This window comes from Astatotilapia calliptera, chromosome 2 (genome assembly GCF_964374335.1).
Source record: "Astatotilapia calliptera chromosome 2, fAstCal68.1, whole genome shotgun sequence".
NCBI lineage: Eukaryota > Metazoa > Chordata > Actinopteri > Cichliformes > Cichlidae > Astatotilapia > Astatotilapia calliptera.
In genome coordinates this window covers 3,259,512-3,275,468 of record NC_137423.1, presented here as the reverse complement: position 1 = coordinate 3,275,468, position 15,957 = coordinate 3,259,512, and the positions used below count along the sequence as shown (strand labels likewise).

General features: G+C 40.1%; 2 protein-coding genes across 3 annotated transcripts; one reads left to right on the top strand and one right to left on the bottom strand.

The window, feature by feature from the left end:
* Positions 1 to 258: 258 nt before the first annotated feature.
* Positions 259 to 5,085, top strand: hvcn1 (hydrogen voltage-gated channel 1). The gene is made up of 6 exons (XM_026181207.2): positions 259 to 415; positions 1,383 to 1,607; positions 2,387 to 2,491; positions 2,572 to 2,803; positions 3,236 to 3,348; positions 4,681 to 5,085. The coding sequence occupies exons 2-6, from the start codon at positions 1,434 to 1,436 to the stop codon at positions 4,735 to 4,737; spliced, it is 681 nt and encodes a 226-aa protein (XP_026036992.1). The 5' UTR covers positions 259 to 415; positions 1,383 to 1,433; the 3' UTR covers positions 4,738 to 5,085.
* Positions 5,056 to 15,590, bottom strand: LOC113029992 (tectonic-1). Of its 2 annotated transcripts, XM_026180977.2 has the most exons (14): positions 15,276 to 15,590; positions 14,229 to 14,346; positions 13,227 to 13,360; positions 12,908 to 13,056; positions 12,537 to 12,639; positions 10,748 to 10,860; positions 10,495 to 10,515; positions 8,553 to 8,687; positions 7,502 to 7,627; positions 6,842 to 6,930; positions 5,964 to 6,101; positions 5,716 to 5,869; positions 5,451 to 5,582; positions 5,056 to 5,366 (listed from the first exon to the last, which is right to left on the bottom strand). In XM_026180977.2, the coding sequence occupies exons 1-14, from the start codon at positions 15,547 to 15,549 to the stop codon at positions 5,220 to 5,222; spliced, it is 1,833 nt and encodes a 610-aa protein (XP_026036762.2). In that variant the 5' UTR covers positions 15,550 to 15,590; the 3' UTR covers positions 5,056 to 5,219. The 2 variants fall into 2 exon arrangements, with proteins under 2 accessions (XP_026036762.2, XP_080165291.1); XM_080309165.1 differs by lacking the exon at positions 8,553 to 8,687.
* Positions 15,591 to 15,957: the final 367 nt, after the last annotated feature.

Genomic DNA, 15,957 nt, shown 5'->3' with positions numbered 1-15,957 from the left:
AGATAATGAATATAAATAAACCAATGGACATTGAGAAATCAATCAGTCAGCACATATATTCGAACATAACGCTTAGTGTTGCTATTCTGGAGTAGAAAGAAAATTAGAGCAACAATGCAAGCGGGGAAAGGGGCAGCTGTTCTAGAGCTTTTTGTCAGCAATATTTCAGTTTTGCTCAAAAAAGATTTGTATAGCTTTATGAAATGGACTATAACGAAATAAACGTTTTATATTAGGTAACAAAATAAAACAAAACAAATAAAAACGGGCGGGGACGGGTCGGTGGACAGAATCGGGCGGAGGAAGGTCTGAAGACGGAGGCGGAGTTTTGAGGTTCTTTGGGGTTTTTTTGACGCCGAGTAACTTTCTCTGAGAGGAGCGTTGAAAGTGCCAAAGGAGAAGGTGGAAGGTAAAGGTAAGCTGCTGTCACCGTTTATTCGTGTAAACCAAATAACAGCTTCCGCTGTGCAGAGTCCGGCCAGCGCTGTTCTCAGTAGTAAAATGCTTACTTGGCAAAAGTAAAAGGGATGGACGTGCCTATCACGAGTTTCAGCCTCCTGCCAACGTTTGAGACGCATAAACAGAAAAATCTAGCAGACCTAAAGCGACAAAGCTGCGCTCAGTGCTGCAGAATCTCGTAGTCGGAAATTTTACACTCACTTTCTGACTTCTTGTACTTTTAAGTGCTACACCAGTATAGTTAAAACGCCTGTAAAATGACCATTTGCGTTAGAGTAAGGCTAGAAAATTCCGTGTTCTGCTGCGCATCTTCCATCACATCACAGATCAACGCATATGAAAAATGAAGTGTGTTAGTAGTAGTGAAATTAAAATTAACTTTGCGGAACTGTTTGTAGTGAATTTAAGATGTAAGATGTACTATTATTAGCTCTGCAGTTAATGAAGAATGTCTGGGGTTTGGTGCTTCTGTCACTTGATTATCGTAGAAGAACAGAGCACCCATAGCTGGTTCATAATTAGCCTGTAGAGCTCTGGGCTCAACAGCCCTTCTGTCTTGATATCATGACATTTTGATAGGATGGATTTTCATGATAACCAAACCAGTCTTATGACTTTTCCTTCCAGATCTATTGAGTGGGGTGTGGGATAGATAAGCAGGCTCCTCAGCTTCCTTTGTATGCTATACCAAAAAGTTGGTTTGTCAGTAGCATGTTGCAAATATTAAAAAAGGAGAAGTAAACTGGGATTGACTAACATGGAGAAATCTGTAGAGAAGGTATACAGCATTTTGAACATATGCCATTTTTGGTCATAAGTGGAACCTGCAACATTGCTCAACTTTATGAACTACAGCTTGCAAAATGTCGGTTTATGGCTCCACACTTCATGGCTTTAAAGTGAAATGCACACTTCTCTCCAAGGTGCGCTGAAGTGGGACGTGGTCCTCTCTCTTCATCCCTCAACCTGCCATCATGTCTCGGTACCTGAAGCATTTCACTGCTGTGGGGGACCAGCATGTGGTCCATAGCGACGAGGAAGAACTGCATGTTTCCAGTGAGGAGTTGAGTCCGGCTACGGCACAGCTTCCAGTTACGTTAACATTTAGGGATTCATTCAAGAGGCTCTACAGCTCAGAACGTTTCCAGGTATGTCGCTGTAGTCTTTTCAGAAAATGTACCAAAGAAACTGTTGTCTGAGCCTTCCAGTCTGCCAAAGCTACTAAGCTATTACAATGACAGAGAAATATGAGGGTGGGCAAACGATTCCAGGAAAAGTCCATAAAAATAAAAAAATGTAAATTTGGTTGAGCTTCTGTTCGGGATCATCATCTCAGTCATGTCTGGACAGCTTTTAAAGCGGCTGCTGTTGTTTTGGAGATTTAGAGTAACAGAAGTCAGGCGTCTGACCACGCCTCTATACACGCTCCTTATGGTTCACATCTGTATAGGTTCCCCCAGTCTACAAACTGTTCATTCTCATTTACGTGCCTTTATCGAAGTTTTGTTCTGACCAGTGGGGTGGCTTTAGCTCAGGAGGTAGAGCAGGTCATCTTCTAATCAGAAGCTTGGTGGTTTGATCCCACAGTTACGGGTAACAAGTGTTTCAGAGGATTCCTCATCATTTTTTGAATATTGACTGGATTATGCCATAGAACAGTGAAACACAGGTATTCGATGGGCTATGCAGAATTAGCGTCCTTTTAACTGTACCAGTTTATAACCCAGCTATTGTTCCATATTTTTCCTCAAAGTGCAGCAAAAGACAAGAAAGTTTAAAGCAAGAGGACCTTATTTTCTGCACAATGTCAGATATTAGATTTAGTTCAACTACAACTGGTTTTGAGCTCAAGTACCTTCCACCACAGTTTTTTTCTTTTACTTTGAAAACTAATAGAAGCTGACATCATAACTGTCTCTGCTTGCAGGTGTTGGTTGTGTGTTTGGTAATCCTGGATGCCATCTTTGTCTTGGCTGAGTTGCTTATAGATCTGGCTGTCATCAAGCTCGAGCATGGCCACATTGCTCCAGAGGCAAGCAACTTTTCTTCACAGTCTAAGAGACATCCCATGGGTATTACTGAGATTTTACTACACTGTTATGTGTTTTTCAGGTTTTTCACTACCTGAGCTTGGCTGTTCTCACCTTCTTCATGTTGGAGCTGGCTGGGAAGATGTTTGCATACCGCTTGGAATTCTTCCTGCACAAATTCGAGGTGTTTGATGGTTTTGTGGTGATAGTGTCTTTCATCTTGGACATTGTCTTCATCTTCCATGAGGACGCTTTTGATGGGATAGGTCTTCTGATCCTGCTCCGACTCTGGAGGGTAGCCAGGATTATCAACGGTCAGTGCCACTCTGCAGTGTTCACAGGAAATGGATGAAATGATAAACCAACGGTCATGGCTCTGATTATTTAATCAGCTCATCAATGATGCAACAGCATCACATGTCTCTGAGTTCCTCTTGCCTCCTCTCTTTTATGATCGTCTTCATTTACATTCACATTTTGATTGTCCGCTATGTACATTCATGTTCAAATTGCTAAAAGAATACATTTTTATCTTGCTGCAAAGCAGATTGGGAATGTAAAATACATTAGACGTCACTATTCAGAAAGCACAATGGTGGCCCACTAAAAGATTTTTTTCACATTGTTGTATTTGCAGGTTTTGTTTTTTGGTTTTATATGAGATCAAAATGACTGATGTTAAATTCCAGATGTCATGATTAGCAGGGCAAAGTTTAAAATGCTGACCATTTTTTATTTTGTTGTAGGAATCCTAGTGTCAGTGAAGACCCGTGCAGACCAGAAGGTTCACAAGCTGAAGGAAAGCTATGACCACCTGGTTCAAAGAGTCACTGAGCTACAGGAGCGCAGTGATAAACTGGTGATGTCAAATATTCATGAAGATTACTGCTGGCAGGCTTGGACTACTTATGTCTTGTGAGATGCTTAGTGTGTCAGGAATCTTTCACCCCTGCACAGAGATTACAGATTACTGCCTGGTTACCGAAAAGTCAGTTTCTTTTCTGGGACCTCATTCTCTAGAGAACGAGGTCCCAGTGACACACTTCCTGTCCATAAAAATACTGGTGTCATTCCTCAGCCTCCTAGTAGATGCACCTATGGTATAAATTCAAAAATCCTCAGATTTTCAGAAAAACTGACCTCTGACCTTGATTGGTTAATGTCACTGGGCTACACGCTTGTCTGAGAGTTTTAGTAGATGCCCTCGTGCTACTTAGCCTCATTCTTGTGTTCACAAAATCTGACCTTGACCTTGAGGACGAGGTCACTCAGGTTCTTAGTAGAGATGTCACCTCATTCACTGCTTCAGGATTCAACTTCGAGAGTTTTCCAGAAGTGTGGCAAAGTCAGAAAAGCTTCATACTTTAGATTCACTCTTTCTGGTGTGAGGACAGAGAGGTGACTGTTTTAGTAACATTATTAGGGAGCTAAAGTGAACCGATATGAGCCAAACTCATAACGAAAGCAAACGTTGACCTTTTCTTTTTTTAAAGCTTTGTTTAGTTCTAGTCACTCTTTCATTCTGTTTTTTAATGTTAACGAGCTCACAGTTACAGTAGGATAACATTATCCTTAGTTAGCTTGCCGCTTAAAACAAATGAAAACACCAAGTTCCCAAATGGACAGTCCCAGTGGGGGAACTCTTTAGGCCTGGAATTCCACAAAAACTGCAGTAATGATGGCAGATCGCTCACAACACACTCAGTCCTGCTTTGGATTTCAGGCAGTAGAAGGCAGAACTGTAATGCTGCTGACTGAGTGATGAATACAGTTACTGATAAGATCTCCATGCACATTAAGTCAGTATCAGAATCCTCATTGGCATTGTAGCAGTAAAACAGCTAAGACGATACAGACACTCAATAAAATTAAAATTAGTAAAAAACATATAAATTATATACACAGTATATATTCAAATGCATCTATAAACTAAACCAGTACTGTTGTCTGGTATTTCCTTTCTTGTTGAGGAAGTGGTGACTGTTATTCTGTGCACGGGGAATATCAGATATATTTATTATAACTTATTTTACTTTTTGTCTGTTTTGTAAATTTCACAGCAGTAATACAGAAAGGTGTCTGTTATTTAGCAATTTAGGCTTTACTCCTTCATATTGTTACTCAGAAGGCTTAAGTATGTGGCACGAAGGCCTACAGTGAGTAACAAGGTGATTCTTGTCTGTGTTTGCAGGCACAAGAGAACGACAACCTGAAAGCCCTCCTCAAGAAGCACGGCATAGACGTCTAGCTCAACAAGCTCACTGCTGCAGAGCTACTTGTACCCACATGCTGCAGAACATTTAATGGTTTAGTACTAACTGCACTGAGATTTAATGTCATCATTATTGTGGTGATGGAGACAAATTAAGGGACTGCACTTGCAACATGAATTTCCAGTATATACATGTTAGTGATTTTCATGCCATAAAGCCTAAAGCACCTGTAAATAAGTGAAAGGCAGAACGATAACTTGTACATAAAACTACATCTTAATGTGATTTTGGAGTTCTGTATGACCTGTTAGAACAAATTTAAACCATTGATTTCAAGAACTGAGAAACGAATGTGAAACCATGTATTAAATTTTATTATAAAAGAGGGAAAACTCAGATGTACATTATTCACACAATACACAGTTGCAGACTGATGGTCCAATAACAGTACTAGTGATGACCACACACTGTACCAGTGTTTATGGGGAAGCTTAAATAAGTGAAAGCTGCAGTTGGATCAAACAAAAGGGAAGAAGAAGTCAAAGGGCAGTTTGGCATTGATGGTAGGTGTGGCCCTGTAACCAGGAAGAGCAGCAGCAGATACTGGGATGAAGGCCACTGAGCTTCTGATTGGAAGGACACTGCTGCCTCTGGACAACAGGGTCTGTATGAGAATACACACAGTACAAATGATTCTCTCTGCTTGCAGTTTTCTGCTATAAATGCTCCGACAGAAATGATGTCTTACCAAACTGCTGGTGTTGCTCTGAATTACTTCTTTGATGCTCACAATCTGTGCTTGAGGATTCACGAAGGATCCGTAATTGGTCCATTTAATTTCTAAGTGCAGTGACAATGGGATGCTGCAACTTGGAGCTTCCTGCAAGTCAGAAACATGACAGTGAATTCACTTCTGTTTAAGACCTCAGACCTCAATTTAGATCTGACTCATCACTCAGTGCAATGACAGTGATCATCGTAAGATACTGTGCCCCTTGTTTGACCTCACTCACTGTGGGATTGAAGTTGGTCTTGATCTGCACCCAGTCCAGGAGATTGTCCAGGCGGGAGTTTCCAAAGGAAGCCACATAATAAGGATAGTTAAATCCTCTCAAAATTCCTAGAAGCTCTTGCGAGACAATAGTGCAATTTACACCATCTTCCAACCTGCAGGATCGAAAAACGTTGCCATCAGAAATTTTAAAGAAAAAACAGCGTTTGTTATATTAAGTGTGATGAATAAAATGTGAGGATGATGTGCCTTAACAGGCAGCCAGACACAGAGTCGTGACCAAAGAGGACAGGTGAGCGCTGATGTGGACCCTGCAGACAGTCCTGGTCCTCAGTGCTGAGGAGCAGAGACAGAGTGTCTCTGAGGTCAATGCTTCTGACAATCCCAGTGGAGAGGAATGTTATGGACAAATCCTGGTTCTTAGAGAACATCAAAACATTACACGTCTTTCATCAACCACTGAAATTCAGTTTAATTTATAGAGCTTCAGTTTACAACAACAATTGTCTCTGTGTTTCACACAGCTAAGGAGCCAGCAACAGTACATGATCAGATGATGCCCTACGGGCAGCCTCGGTGATAGCGGGAAGGAAGAACCCTCTTTTAACAGAAAGTTCCAACAAAATCATACTCTGCCACGGCTAGTTAGGGGTTGATAGTAAAGAGCATGGAGAGACCATGGACGCTGAACAAATTTTTAAAAAGAAAGACACAGGAGAGAGAAAACAAAAGTTATGACATGCAGTAGTGGCACATAAACGCCTGGGAAATGATGGAGAACTGTCCTGGGAAAGTTTTCAACTAGCACGTGCCTATATTTTGTATCTCTCTTTATCTTAAAAGTAGAGAAAGTGTCTGTCTCCTGAACCTAAACGGAGCTAAAAGCTCTTCCTTTAGAAACTCTGAACCACAAGCCAGTCTGAAATCTGGCAGCAAATTTTCATACTTAAAATTTTCCCATTAATATTTCAAAAAATTGATTTTTATTTATAGTTTTAATCTTTTATTATAAAACTTTTTTTAACCAAAAAATTGTAATCTTATTTATTTGTTTTTACGCTAACAGAAATGGGCTTGCAGTAGTACAACAATGAGGGAAATCTGTCCTTTATCCAGGTAAAGGATATTCGGCTGTTCTTGTTCCAGACACAAGCGGCAGGCCGACCACATAACCTGGATTTCCGCTGTAGTGGACATTCACGTCCCCCCCATCTGCCTGTTTAGGAGACACAAAACACAGAGCGTTACTCAGATTTAGTGAATGGTCAAGGAGTAACATGTTTTCCTAAATTACTAAACACTTCTTGCAGTCTTTCTCAGAAGGAAGAAATGTAGAGCAATTAAAACGAACAAATCTGTGAAACCAACAAATCCCCTCATTCTAACAGCACCTGATTTGATCTCTACCAGTGAATTGCTGTGGAAGTACACAACACAGAGACAGAAGACAAGCTGGCAATCATAGTTTTGAAGTCAAAGTAATACAACTACAAGCTGTGTTGAACCTGTTCTGCTTCCCTTATTTACTGTCACGTACAGTGGTGAATGTTCACATTAAAATGCTCAAAGTTTCAGATAATTAGGATATGTACAGGTAAACTCAAACATCCCACTTTTATCCTTAACATCATCACCTCGTGTCCACAATTCTGGCAAAGCAGCCTCACCCACACGCTACTTAAATAAGGATATTTTAGCCAGCTTTTGTGAGGGGCTAAAACATTTGTGACAGATTGTTCCAAAAAAATAAACCATTACACATACATAGGTTTGTTTGAATATACTACCTGGATGTACGTGACCTGAAACTCCTGTTCCAAATGCAGCACAGCTTCAGTTACAAATCCAAGCACCACAGACACCGTTGCATTTTCTATCTTACCCTGTGGGTTGTACTTTATCACATAGAGAACCTGAGGAGACATAATTTTCTAATTACACACTTTCAATTAACTTATTTTTGCATATAACTTTTAAATAGGGAGAAGTGTTGGGGTGGTTAACAAATAAAGACTTAGTATTGCTTAGATTGCTTCATTTAGATGTAAGGGAATGGCACCAGACATGGAAATACAATTAGGTGCACGTCACTGGAAAAGCATAAGATGTTTCCCTTTTGGAAAGTTGATTGTGTTTGAATTGCCTCAATGTACTTTCACGTCCCACCTCCAAAGATAACTGACAACACAGGCATGTCTGGGTGCCTATGTCCAGACTTTTGCATCTCTCTGAAATGACTGCGTGCCTGTGTGTTTGTGTGGAGTAAATGGCCTGTATTTGTATAGCGCTTTATTTAGTCCCTAAGGACCCCAAAGCGCTTTACACAACCAGTCATCCACCCGTTCACACACACTTTCACACACTGGTGATGGCAGCTACGTTGTAGCCACAGCCGCCCTGGGGCGCACTGACAGAGGCTGGCTACACGGACTCGTGATCATCATCATCCAGAAAAGAGAAAACAGGAAGAGGATATTTCTGACTTTTGCACACAATTTTAAACCAGAGTGTAATGTGGTCACATCTGTAGACTTTACTTTTCAGAAAAAAAATCTCCTGTGTTTGTGGAGAGCACAGCAAAGACGTCAACACAGATAGGTGTGATATTTTCCACAGCTGGATGACTCAGTGGAACTACAGGTCTAATTAAAAAAACTAACTAAATGTCACGAATTAACAACATTACAGGATGTTTCACTGTATAATATATTTATGCTATATTTATTATACTATGTTATGTAACTCAGTCAACATTGTATGCTAATGGATGTCAAATATGTGTGTCAACCGTTTCTTCATGCTGGAAGTGAGAAATAAACTCCAGTGTGTGTGACCCACCTTCAGCACCACATTACCACAGAGGGTGGGGTTGATGAGAACAGGACTGATGTTTCCTCCACCTGTGACCTTCAGCTCAGTCTGAGTGTGATCTGCAGACTGTAGGATGACTGAAGACACCACCACAGGAACAACCTCCAGCAACAGCAGGGACTCATATCAGTCTTCATTTAACTGTGTTTCTGAACTTCTGACACATTAAAACTACTGCACTACAATACACAATGCGCCAGCGGCTGTCTAACATGATGACAGTTTTAAACAGCACAGCATGCTGCAAATACTACTCAGTAAATAGTCATCTAAAACACAATGGGTTCTGAATGTTAATGTGAAAATAAGTGATTGCTAGTTGCTCTTTAGGAACTGAGCAGAAAGTTGTGCCACTGTTCCTGTTACTGCATTGCAGCACTTAACCTCAAGTTTGTTTGTGCGTGTTGTGCAACTTACAACATGTAGCAACATCAAAGGAGACACAATCAGGAGAAGCTGTCTGTGTCTTACTAAATGTCCTGGTCCACCTAAAGGTGTTTGGCATGGGAAGATTCTGAACATAGATTTTATCACCTGGTTATTTTATGCATTACAAACCACCATGAGTTTATCTGAGCCAGGTTTTATATTAATATTACTGAGTTGGTGCATTAAAGGATTTTAGTGGGCATCAAAACCAAATTTAGGGGTGTACAGTCATGGTTAAAATAAATAAACTTTACATATTATACCGTATTGATTATGTATTTAACAAAAATGAAGACATTTTGCTCGTCCAGAGGATTAAGCTGATTGTTAACACGATGATAAGGAGAAAAAAATCATTCTGGGACGTGTTATGAAGGCCACTGCAAAACAATCGAAAATTGAAATATTTGTCACAGGAGGAAACATTCAAGATACTTTCCAATTTTCCCAGAACTGGATGCCCCAGCAAATTCACCGCAAGGTCAGAACCTGCAATGCTCACAGAAATTCAAGAGCTACAGTGTTATGAAAAAAATTGTTACATTTATTATTTGTCACATGTTTCAGATCATGGAATTCATCTTATATTGTATTTACCTAATTTTAAACTTGATAAAGTTTTTTATAATGTCAATCTGTAGTCTTAGAAGTTGCATAGGGTATATTTTATACCATGACTGTAGCTTTAATGGAAACAGCAGGAAATTAGGTGCAATGGTAGTGTCAAAAAGTATAAAGGAATATAAATCTTCACATCACAGAGAATCTTTCTACAGCTAAAAACGACTTTGTTTGCTTAATCAACTAATCTTGCAAATACATATGTACACAAACACAAATGTTTAAAACTCAGAGCCACTGACACAAGCAATTAAAGATACGTGAATGCGCCTTTAATCTGTGTTGTATTATGTCAGCTCAAACAACCATTGTGAAATCTACTTGCTTGCCATGTAATGACTCATATGGAAAAGAAATAGTAAAAACTTACATGATTTACTCATGAAAGTGGCCACTTTCTTATTACTTTCATATATTTTTTTAGTAAGTATCCAAAACATACAAGTTTCATTATATGATTTTTCAGGGGATCATATATGTGTTTTCACTCTTGTATGGTTTTCATACAAGTTTCACACAAGACAGATACAAACTTTATAAGATTTATATCTTTTCCATATGGGAATTCTGTGTGTATCTCTTTTTTTTTTCCGTTGCTTCAATTTAATAAAAATATCTTTGAGAAAATTATTACAAATTCACAAAGCTAATGTATACAGGTCGTCTGTTTTGTCAGATTAACTGTTTATAACATCTACACTGTTTTTAATGAACACATTTAAGAGTCTGTGACCTCGTCTTGTTAACTTGGATTTTTTTAAATTTATCAGTTAACTGATAATTAGTTAGTATGTTTAACTCTGATAAACATACTAACTGTTTCTGAGTTAAACAAATAGAGAAAGGTCAGGATACTTACTGCTGCATCTGTGCTCATATCCTGTCAAGCACAAAACATTTCACTTTAAACCTTTTAATTAATGATCTATATTTAAACTATATATAGTTAAGGAACACAAAACAGGTGTGCATGCTGTTCATTAGTTGCAATTCAAATTCAATGACATTATAATTCCTGGGCATAAAGTGAACTTCACTTCAACAATACACTGTATTAAAGAGTGGATTTTTAAGAGCCAACCAGTGTGTAGCTCAGTAAATGTGAGACTCACACTAAACAGCTGGGTGTCAGTGTAGCTATCCATGCTGAGGGCTGGCAGATGGCCGCAGTCCTGATCCAGGACCACGCGACGGGAGCACCGACTGCTTTGATCCTTCAGGAAAGCTGCAAATCAAACCAGGAAAGCTAAAACAACCTCATTCATACTGATGAAAAAGCCTCTCATCCTTTTCATAAAGCTTTACAGGATGTCAACAAAGGAACTGCTGTTCAATAAGAAAGTGACAGTAAATATGCAAACTCTGGGCACAAGTAAAGACCGACACTTTTTTAAGGAGACTGGGATGAGAAAGAGAATGGCTACATAGTGTAGTGGTTAACACATTCATTTTTCTGCCAGAGACACAAATCCCATTTGAGGTTGCATCTCTGCCAAAGAGCTACCCACTGTGGTGACGCCTTTTGACAAGGGAGCTGTTAAATATCACAAAGCTCCAAAAAATGAAAGTAACACGTTTTAAGCAGATTATGGCATCTAGTCAATTAAACCAGATGGGATACTGATCTGTTCAGTTAAGGAGCAGAGAGCTGCTGCTGAAATTACAGGTGCACTTAAAGACAACAATGAGACAAACAGGTGTGGGTTTTTTATGTGGAGGCCTCTGGCAGCTTTTCCCTCCTCATGTTTTGTGACTGGGTTGGACCTTGCAGAGGTTGCCCAAGTAGTCCAGCTCCACAGGACGGTATGTCAATATGAGCCATTACCAGAAGGTTTTTATGTCTCCGGCGGCCTGGGGACCCAACGTCCTCTAGTGGATCTGCACTCACTGCCATGTATCCTGACTGGGAGTTGCCATAGAATACCAGAATTGGCAGGTCTACCACTGGTGCCCAGTGCTTTACACACAGTAGAACAGGTTTATGCTGGGCACATGTGATAGATATGAAAGAAGCTTTGGAGAACATTATACTGCCTGTAACATCGTTCAGCACGACTGGTTTGGTGGTGGGTCAGTGATGGTCTGCATAGGCACATCAATGGATTGATGCACAGACCTCTACAGACGAGGCAAGGGCGTCCTGATTGTAGAGAAAGATTTAATCCAGGATGAAATCTTTGGCCCCACTGTCACACCCTATGCTGATACAGTAAGTCCTGTTTTTTACTTCATGTTTCAGTCCATCCCATACGGCCAGGTTTTACCTCAGACTGTGCAGGAGCTCAGTGAGGCCCATAAGATCTGGAAGGAGGTCCCCTAGGACACCAACCACTGTTTCATTACAAGCACGCCCCGACGTTGTCAGGCATGCATAAAAACACATGCGGGCGATGCCAGCTTCTGAGTAATATTCTTAAATGCTGCAATGAAATTTTTGCCACATTACTTTTTCACTTTGATTTTTGGGTTGTCTTTGAATTCTGTAGGTTGATAATTCTGCATCAATGACATGGCCTCATTTCATTCTTTACACTTGGTCAGTCAACATCAGTACAGATATTGTACTTTTGGTCTCCCCAACATTTAAAAGGAGCAACTTTTTATTTTAAAGGCAAACAGCCTCCATTTCCAGTTTGCATTACCTGCTTCAGTTTCACTACCACATGGGGAGTAGTTTGCAAATTGCAAATGTTTACAACATTAAAGGACTCTGGATAGGATTGAGTGACATCAAGTGGTGAGTTTACAGGCTGCAGAAAAAACAAATTCCCCCTCTCTTTACAAGTGTCCAGGTAAATCTACAGCGGTCAGTGGAAACACCGCTACTCATAGTTAAAAGTGATGATGTCATAATAATGAATACATTTTCCTTTCTATAATTTACAAGTACAAAGGCATTACCTGCAGGACTGTTATCCACACAATCAGCAGTGACACCGGGAGCTGGCAGTTGCAAGATCTCTCTCTGTTCAGCCGCCCCTGCCGTCACGATCACATCCCCATACTGAAAAGCCAAAGCATCAGCAGAGAATGAACAGACAGGAAAATGGCAAGTTCAGACTCACCTATGAAGGAGTGCACTGAGTGTTCTTACTGAGTTTCTTTGAAAACAAGTTCCTCACAGGTTGTGGACTAAACATACCTTCATATGTTAAAGTACTCATGGACTATCTAAGAATAAAAAAGTCACTGACTGATTCGATGTGGACAAACGTACACTTACTGATACTACATGAGCTATAAGCAGTGACTCCTTTCAAACAGAGGCTCACCTGGTATCCGCCCGAGGTCTGGAGGTTTACAGAGGACGCCTGGTTAACTTTCTCTAAACCGAAAATATAGCTGGTGAATTGTTTAAAGAGCGACACAAAGTTGCTGTCAGTTGGCAGAGCGGGAGAGGGATATGACAGTCCATCAACTCCTGCAGAAAAAAAGAAACCAGCTCAGATAGTCATTAAGGAAGCTATTATACATAATATTGTAAATAACACACTGTTAAATTTGCCTTTTTTAACTTTACCAAACTTATGTGCAAATGGTTTCTTGAAGCGTTTACTCTAACACTCCATAAAAGCCCATTTGCTGACTTACGGTTTTGTGACTCGATGCAGAAGATGTCGTAGTTGGTCTCCTTCTGAACAGATGATTGCAGCTCTGAATAACCGTCTGCTGCTCTCCTTAAAGAATACAATGCCACATCATGGCTGCACATCTGCTTGCTGCCACTGCAAAGTGATGAAAGACAAAGAAGGAGCTTATTGCTATGGACATGCAGACAAATGCAGATGTTTTGCTGAATTGTTTGCTCTACTGGGAAACATTTTTATGGATTTCATCTTTTAGCAAGAGAAGACCAAGTGTTGCCATTTGTTTACTGTTGCTTTGATCAGGTCAGTGCAGTGTGCATGAACATTTCCACAGTCAGCTGTCCATCAGTAGGACAACAAGCATACAAACTGCTGAATGTTTTCACTCAGTAATAACATTTCTTAAAAGTCTTAAACTGTTAGGTTGATGGTCAGTTTGGGGGATTAATGGTTCTTCTATAAGTCACATTTATGAGTTTTTCTGTAGCTGAAGTTAACCCTCACTAACAAACAGTTGTTTTAATTGAGTGGTTTTTTAGTCCTATTAAAGGAAGTGCATTAGGCTATGGAAAGGAAGCAGGGCTAAAATTGGATGTGTTTGGACTATTTAATATTTGAGGGCATGTGTGCATGTAAACTGTTTTTTACAATTTGGCCAAAGCAGCCAACATTTTCCTCAGTGAACTCAGGTGGAGTGATGTTTTTCTAGCATGGACGACAGCAACACACACGATCAAAGCCACCACAAAGCCAATAAGCGTCCTTTATTAAACCACTTGTTTAACAAGCTGAAACTTAAAGAAATGCTTACTTTGCTCCTGTTTGCACCAACCACTGTTTTTAAATATAAAATACAGCAATATCACACACTGGCACATAAAAACATTCTAACAAAATCTATTTATTATACCGCACAGAGCCAAGAGGAGAAAAATCTATTCTTGTGAACTGACACTGCAGCCCATTAGTAGAAAAAGAGAAGATTTTCAGCTGGACTTCTACATACCTCACAGTGGGATAAGAGCAACTGGTGAACAGAGGCACATCCCCACTACACACTCTGTCACAACAGCAGTTGATGTCACATACATCCATCTGCTCATCGCAGGGACATAACCTGTCAGCTGACACACACACAAACACACACAGGTCAGATAGTTCATATTTTCTAAATGACGAACAGTCTTTATGCATTCAGTACATTACAAATGGTACAAATATAAAACGGCAGTTGTGTGTACAACTAGGTTTAATGTTCAAGCCATTAATAAACACAAGAGGCAACATATTAGGAAAACTTTTAAGCATAATGTAGTTCATTTTGTCCACACCCTATCTGATCAAATTTTAATTCATGCTAAACACATAAATAAAAATAAATAAAACTGATATCACAGGAGAGGATCAGGAACGAGCTTCAACTGGAGCTCTTACTCTGACTAACTGTGAACAACTGGGACTTGGCTTCTGACAAGTTCAATAATTATTTAGAAAATATGTACTAAATGCAGAGAGGTTAAAGGATCCCTGTAAAGGAGGGTAAAACGTTTTGGGAAGAGGTAACATGTCAGAATATTATTTCAAAATAAATTTAACTACTTTGGAGTTCAGAATGGATCTTATTAAAAATAAAGAAACACAAAAAAGTAATGTCAGAGCAGTCGTATTATTCATACACAGGTCTGTGTGTCAGCGCATGTGCACGCTCTCCTTAAACGAAGAGTCTGTATATACCTGGCATTAATGAGCATCCCAGGTTTTTATCTATCCGAATGAAAAACATAAAATACCACAAGGTCAGATCAAACGCCACGTTAAAATATCTTCATTTAACATTTTCCTTACTACCTCCGAGAGAACAGATATCCTAGCCACAGTTGTACAATGGGTACAATGGGTATGGGTTTAATTTGAATGTGTCCACATCTCTGAAAGTAGCTGGCAAACTGAATTACCTAAAAGCTATTTTGGTGGACAAAGAAAAACAGTGAACATGTGCTAAAAACGGGGGGACTGGGGTAGAAACTGGGGTTAAATCACAGCGACAGGTTACCACTGGTGAGAGGAGTGGGTAGGTGCCCGGAGACTGGCAGGGGCACGGCCGGTAGGTTCGGCATCTCGGTGCTGTAGCTCGGAGCTGTGGTCGTGCTCTCGGACGCTGGAGGCTGTGTACGCGGATAACTCTCAGTAACATTATAAATAAGATTGTAGGCATCAAAAGCCGTCGTATTAAAGTCGCTCTCTGTTGTGTTTACAGTAACGACAGTAAGCATGAGAAATAAATAGAAGAACTCTGGATCGCACTTGACTACAGTTGTGACCGCCATGGATATTTACTCGTTGCTATGGTTCTTCTTCTTCTGTTGCTGCTGCTTCTTCTTCTATGGCCCTTAATGGCGGGTGGCAAACCAATTGTAAGTAATTTACCGCCACCTAGTGGGTACTGTACGGGTTTCCGCCCGCATTACCGCCACCTTTCATCGGTGTACAGATCTGCCAAATGTTTGGTTGAATTGATGGTGGAATTATCAACGTTTGACAGCTGAGTCCGGTGAGAGGATGAACTGAAATCACTGTGCAAACACACATTTATAATTATTTATTTTATTTATAGTTAGCAACTGTTATGACTGCTACAACGTTGACCCATTTTTGTGAAGCTAAGTCAGTTCCAATGGTCAGTTCCCTTGTCATCATCCAACTGACACCAGTGTTTCCAAATAAATGTAGTTAAT